At 45.5% G+C, this 6,380-nt stretch overlaps 1 protein-coding gene across 5 annotated transcripts in view; it reads left to right on the top strand.

Moving 5' to 3' along the window:
* Positions 1-6,380, top strand: part of NTRK3 (neurotrophic receptor tyrosine kinase 3) — a 296,675-nt gene that overhangs the window by 87,159 nt on the left and 203,136 nt on the right. For all 5 annotated transcript variants that reach the window (XM_006028277.3, XM_006028276.3, XM_025209688.1 and 2 more), the window contains exon 4: positions 3,081-3,149. In XM_006028277.3, coding sequence (XP_006028339.1) covers positions 3,081-3,149 — 69 coding nt within the window. The remainder of the gene's footprint in view (positions 1-3,080; positions 3,150-6,380) is intronic.

Genomic DNA, 6,380 nt, shown 5'->3' with positions numbered 1-6,380 from the left:
GGGGGAGGGAGGAAAGAGTGGACACAGCCAGCTCCAGCCCTGTCCAGAGTGGGCTGAGCTCATGGTAAGCATTATCATGCAACTCCTCAGAATATGCTACAACTTTTAATATGGCACGGCAATGCCTGCTACAGTCTAAATAAAACATGTGCTAAGTGTCCTGTGTGACAGGCCTGAAAGAGCCTTTTAACTGTATCATCTGCTATGCTGTATCTGTTTATGTCTGCATGATGCTGTAGCAATACAGGTTAGCTGAATCGACCCGCTCCCCGCAATGAAGCAGCTTACTGCTGCGATAGTTTAACTACACTTTATTGCTAGAGATGCATGCAGATGTAACGGTTCTGTGCTGACCACTTATATTGGTATTATTTGCTATCGATATAATTGCTCTGCCTGTCTGCACATCCTAGCCTTTCTTTTTTTTTTTTTTTTTGCACTCTGGGAGCTAGAAATATATTTCTAACACCACGGGAATGGAGGGATCTTAGCTGTATGAATAAGCATCTTGTGGTTGTGCCCAGAATGATGTGGTGTGTCTTGGAGCCACAGTGCAGTGACATATTGGTGTCATCCTGTCCCCACTCAGGGTGCTGATATCACAGTGTAAGCTGGCCCCCAGCCAAAGGGGATGAGGAGGAATTGAGATGGTTTGCTCTGTAAAGAGGCATTGTATGCAAGCTCCACCTGCAGAACTCCAGAGCTGACCTTTTCAGGAGAAGTTGCTGTAAATCAGATTATCCACTGGGGCTGCGGTAAATTTTCATGGTCATTTTAAGCCCCACCGCAGCCTATAATTGGGGGTGACTTAAAGGCCCCATTTCTCTTCTGCTGGACTTTGCATTCTTTGCTGTGCAACTCATAATTTAAAGCACAGAGCCTGCCCCTGGGCCAACTGGGAGGGCTGGATGACCCACTGGTCTCGGGAAGGTTGGGCTGGAAGGACTGGTTGATTGTGGCAGGGCTTCTCAGGAGGGCTGGCTGCTCAGATGTAGCAAGTGTCAGGTTTTCACAGGCTCTGGACTCCCTATGAGAGCATGAGGGAGGAATCCTTCTAGGCTGAATAGGTAAAGTCCCCTTGAGGAGCCTCTCTGCCCAACAAAGGCCAGTTTGGGCTTGTAGGCCTTACCCTTCTGAACTATACCAGCCTGCTAATGGCAAGGTCTTCTTGTTTATCCTGAGCTGAATGACCAAATGATTCGGCCTCCTTTCATACCAAGCCCAGGCAGAGCTGGTGTCCGGAGTTGCTTCTCTGTGTTCACTCTTGTTTAGCATTTTCTCTGATTCCACCGAGGCTCCCAGTGCCTGGCCTTTAGCAGACTTAGTTGCCTGGAGCTGCCTTTGTGCTACCTCCTCCCTTTGTCCCATCTCTCTTCTTTTGCTGGTGGTCAATTTAATGAGGCCCTGGGTTTTTTGTTGACATCCCTTGCATTTCGTTGTCATTCACAGCAAAGGAGGTCTCAGCAAGAAAGGTCTCTGCAGCCAGAGAGCAGCCACACGTGATACAGTACCATAGCTGCACAGGCCTGGGTGGTGAGGGCAGTGGTGACCGCCTTAAAATAAGGAGAAGAATAACAGTTGGGGATGGGGGGAATGAGAAGCAAAGGGTCAGCTTTAATGGGAAGGACTGAGGACCTGCAGGGCCTTGCTAATGATGGATAATTAGGGTGCAGGACCCTGTGTTTGGTTTGGAGGAAATCCTGAAGCAGCTCCGCTCTGCAAATCTGTTCCCTGGGAGTGCATTGCTGATGGGCAAGGCAGGGAAGATCGGTTGGCTTTCCCACTATCAGCACTCCAGGAATGTGCTCCCAGGCTTGCCGGAGGTGGTGTAACCATGGCCTGCCTCCTGCACTTAGGGGCTAGGATTTGAGATCCTGGGCTTCTCTGTGGTTTTGTGACTGGAGAGTCTTGGCAATAGGCATGAGGTTCAGTGACATTTATTGTTTTAGCCTTTAACTGGTGTCCAGACTTGGGGTTCACCAGTAATTCAGTCCTACCCTTTTGAGTTCTTGCTGAGGAAAATATGAAAGTGCAGTGGAGTTTGATGTGGGGGTTTCAGAGTGAATTAAAGGAGGGCTTTGCATTTGGTTACTGCTTATCCATGTTGGCGATAATGGCTTGAAGCTTTTTGAGGTCTCCCTCATTTTTGCAGTACAGTGTTACCATAGCAGAGTCTTTTCAAGTGCAACAGGTTTGACTTGTGTGATGGCACTTCATTGTGGCTAGACTGGGCAGCCACTCTGTATGTATAAAGCTGTGTCCTTTGGTTGGGCTGAACAGTTTGCCTGTTACAAGCTTTGTTTCTTTATTGTTTTCCCTTCACCAAAAAAAAGAAAAGTCAAAGGCAACTTCTTTGCCTTCATAATAATGCTCCATCCTCTCTGAATTAGCCTTGTCCCATGGTCTCTCTCTCCTGTCTCCAGATCGTTCATCCCTCTTCTTCCTCCTCCCATTCTACCATTTCCCAGGCCTTTACCTGACTCAGGTGATGTAACAGGGATGCTGATTTCTAAAACCTCCCTGGGCAGAACAGGTTTCACACTCTTGTACTTCTGGCATTGAGTGCTGCCAGAAGGCGATTGCTTTCCATTGCTAGAGTAGCAACCCATGGTGCAAGTGGTACAGGTCTAACTGATACTGCTGATACATTTTATACTGCTGGTATAATTTAAAAAATCTGACTCTCTGAGTTAGTGCTAACATCTCAGATTGTCACCACTGATAGAATTTCAGAGGTTGACATTTACTCTTTGCCACAGTTTGTTTCCTCTATTTCACTAGTTTGCTGAATGATTGGTTTGCCATGCTGTTCAGAGCTGGCTTACGTTCTGGTTCTTATATACAGTTCTTATATACAGTTGATTTTTCCCTATTTGGTTGCGGCGGGGGGCAAGGAGGATAGAAAGTTTGCATTCAGTCTCATAACATTTTTTCCTAAGCCTGAAGTTGGGTCTTCAAACTACTTGACTATCTCCCTGTAAATGTAAACTGGAGTGGAAATGATGAGGTTTGATGAACCTTGTAGAATCCAGCACTGAGGGAATTAATAACCATGCATTCTTTCTCTTGTTAATTTACAGAGACCTCTCTGGTAACCGGCTCACCACACTGTCGTGGCAGCTCTTCCAGACGCTGAGGCTTTTTGAACTGTAAGTTCCATGCTGGAGATATCTCCCGGGAATGAGGAGGGGAGGATGAAAGGAATTGGAGGTTAAAGGATTTTTATAAAGACCTGTTTTGAAATCTGAGAGACAAGAGTGCGGATAATAATGTAAAACTCCAGTGGGCAGAGTCATCTCTGGAAGGGTTTCCTGGGCATTGAAGCACCGGAGCAGAACTGCTTTTCTGTTAACGCCATAATATCTTGCAAGTTAACACCAAAGGGGAAGATGATAAAGCTGTCTCTGGGCTCATAACTGGCTGACTTAAATCCAGGTGATGTTAAAAGGCACCAGGCCAGAATTTGAGTAGTGTTCTTGAAGGGCCCGGTTTTGTGATATGGGAAAGTCTTAGCTCCCATTGATTTCCAGGATGTGGCTACTATATGGCCCAGCTTCTCCAGCATTGAAGGGTGCATTTCCTAAGGGGTGGCAGCTTTAAGGTTGGATGAGCCCTCAGCTCTTCAGTAACCAAAGCACCTCTCAGATCCTATGTGGGAGATAGGATAGTGCCTCTTGGGGCTTCTGAGGCCCACAGCCTGCTGAATTATTGATCAAGCATTCAACATAGCATCTGAAGAATAAGTGGACATGAAATCAATGGAGTGCTGCCCTGGTGACCTGTTTTGTTGAGTTTTAGAAATAGTTGTTTGGTGGATATAAATATATATATATATATATGTAGGATTTATCCCAGAGGATCATGGGATATTCCATTCATCCTCACCTGTGATCGATAGAGCTGTAAGCTAGAAGTGACTTATGAAAGAATAAAGGCAGTCTTTCAAGTGGGAGTAAATGCGTTATCACTGGTATTACTGCAGTGTATTTTATTTCTGTCAAATTGTTAAATGAAAAATACTAATAGTGAGATGAGGAAATAAGGAAACATCCACGTGATGGGGAATATCTGGCTCTTGACGTAAAAATACTGAATTTGGAACTTGTCTGTGTGCTGATTGCAGCGTACAGCTGTTTCAAATCCTGGCTCTGCTCACAAATTTGAGAGAGAGATGAGCAGCCTGCACTCCTGGCTTCCCATTTGGTCTCATGGTGCAGACTGGCAGTACTTGTGTCAGGCAGAGATCTTTGGAGTCAAAGCTGCCAGAGCACCATAGATCATGTGAATGCCTCTATCACTTTTCAGTAGTTTTGCCCATTTGGTCATATTACACTTCAGGTACATCCCATTTTGGTAAACTTATCTGGCCAAAAAGATTGCACAAGCAGTGATGGAGATTGAGGATCCTTCATATTAGGGAGCAGAATAGCTCTCCATACCAGATGAAGGACGTGAACCAAGAATCCTTTGGCCTTACTTCAGGGATTGCAATCTGAAAGCAGATCAGATTGAATTGGCTTCACACTGCAGCCGTGATGTAACTCATAACCACAGCCCTTTTACTGTGAGCAGGTGAGCTGTATGCAAGAGAAAAACAGAAGTGGTCTAAACAGTCCAGTTCCTTTTGGAGCCACATGCCAGGTGGCTTTCTTGGGAGATAATGAGCCCTGACTGGAGGGAGAAGGGAAGTGGATAAAGCTGCTGCTATTATTATGAGGGAGGGGTGGTGTCAGCTTTCCTTTACCCATTACAGCTGGACAAAGCAAGCTTCAGGGAAAGCAGTAATTCCCAAGTGATTTCTTCTCAAGATCTCACAGTGGCTCCTAATTTGAAAACCCTGGGGCTTAATTCTGTCACATCCTTGTATTGAGAGCTGGGCTCCACTTATGCCCACGGGGGATGACTTCCTTTGAGCTGAGGCAGAACAAACGCACAATTCTAATGTCTAAGAAGCGGACAAATTACAAAGACCTTTGATTTTGGATGCGTCTCATGGGAGGTTTCCTTATGGAGAGAAGCCCCTCACCAAAGTGAGCAGTAGAGCAGGGCAAGCAGACTGCTCTAGGAAGAGAGGAAGGAAACATTTTCTTTATTTGAAGTTTATCACGGTACCAGGGTAGTGGGGTATGACAGGGCGGGGATGTGACAGTACAGGCACCACAGAATTTGAGACATGGTTGAGAGAAGACCAAAATGCTGTAAAGCTCATACTACAGGGCCGACGAATCATGAACTCAAGGTGCAAGAGAATAAAGGGTGTTAAGGAGCGAGCCACAGGAGCACAATTTGGTGTTGTACCTGAGGGCTACGTGGCCAGGGTTCATATAACGAAGTATTGTCTATCTCCACGATTGGGAGAAGTTAGCAATTAATGGACAAGGAGAGAATTAACTTTTAAAAATGCCAAGAGGATCAGTGAGTAGAAGACAGGTGTGTTGAGCTTCCAGAAGTTTTTCAAGCCTTAGAAAAAAGAAAGGAAATGTTTGTGGATTATGTGAAGTGACTGGGCAGCACAAGTGGAAGCTAGAGAGAGTCTTGTTGACTATCAACTTGAAGATAGCCAAATATCTCTCGAAAGGAAGAAGCTGATGAAAAGAAAAGATAGAGGCAGAGAGATGGCCCATGCAGAAAGGTCAGGTTGAGTGGGGTAAGCCCTGCAAGATCTTGGAAAAATAAAAATATTACTGAGGTACAAGAACATGTGGTCCTCTAGAGAGATGGGGCAGAGAAAGAGGAAATGGGGATAAGTTGGCCTTTCAGTAGCAACAGCAGCTTTTTAGGGCAAAGGTGGAGCAGCTGTCACCAAGAAGACAACCAGTAGGAAGTGAATTTTGGCTTGGCCACAGCCGTGCAAAAATTCATGGTCCATGACATTGATAGGCAGAAAAGTTTCTGAAAGTGGAGATACATCTGCTGTGGTCTGACTGGATGTAGTGTAAGAGAAAAGAAGATAGGAGAACAACTTCCCGAAGGACTTGGGAGGAGAAACAAGCAACCTGAGACAGAGAGGGATGGAGCGTAGGTCCTGACAAAGCCATTCACAGGAAGTGCAGGAGACGAGAGAGTTGAAATAATAATAATATGAAGATCTGGCTGAGAACTGGGTATCTCCTGAAGAGCTGCAAAATTCAATAGCTTTCAGGAGACTTCTCTTCTTTTTTTTCTTAACAAATAAGCTGTGAAAACTAACTTTCTCATGACACCAAAAGGTCTAAGGTTTTTGAGCCAGTTGTCTATTTGCTTTGTTAAACGCTTGTAGTTATGGGAACCCACACCTTGGCCTTCAGTCATAGATTCATAGATTCATAGATGTTAGGGTCGGAAGGGACCTCAATAGATCATCGAGTCCGACCCCCTGCATAGGCAGGAAAGAGGGGCGG

Source organism: Alligator sinensis, unplaced genomic scaffold (genome assembly GCF_000455745.1).
Source record: "Alligator sinensis unplaced genomic scaffold, ASM45574v1 scaffold874_1, whole genome shotgun sequence".
NCBI lineage: Eukaryota > Metazoa > Chordata > Crocodylia > Alligatoridae > Alligator > Alligator sinensis.
Note: the sequence above shows the minus strand (reverse complement) of the source record. Positions and strands in the feature narration are given on the sequence as shown.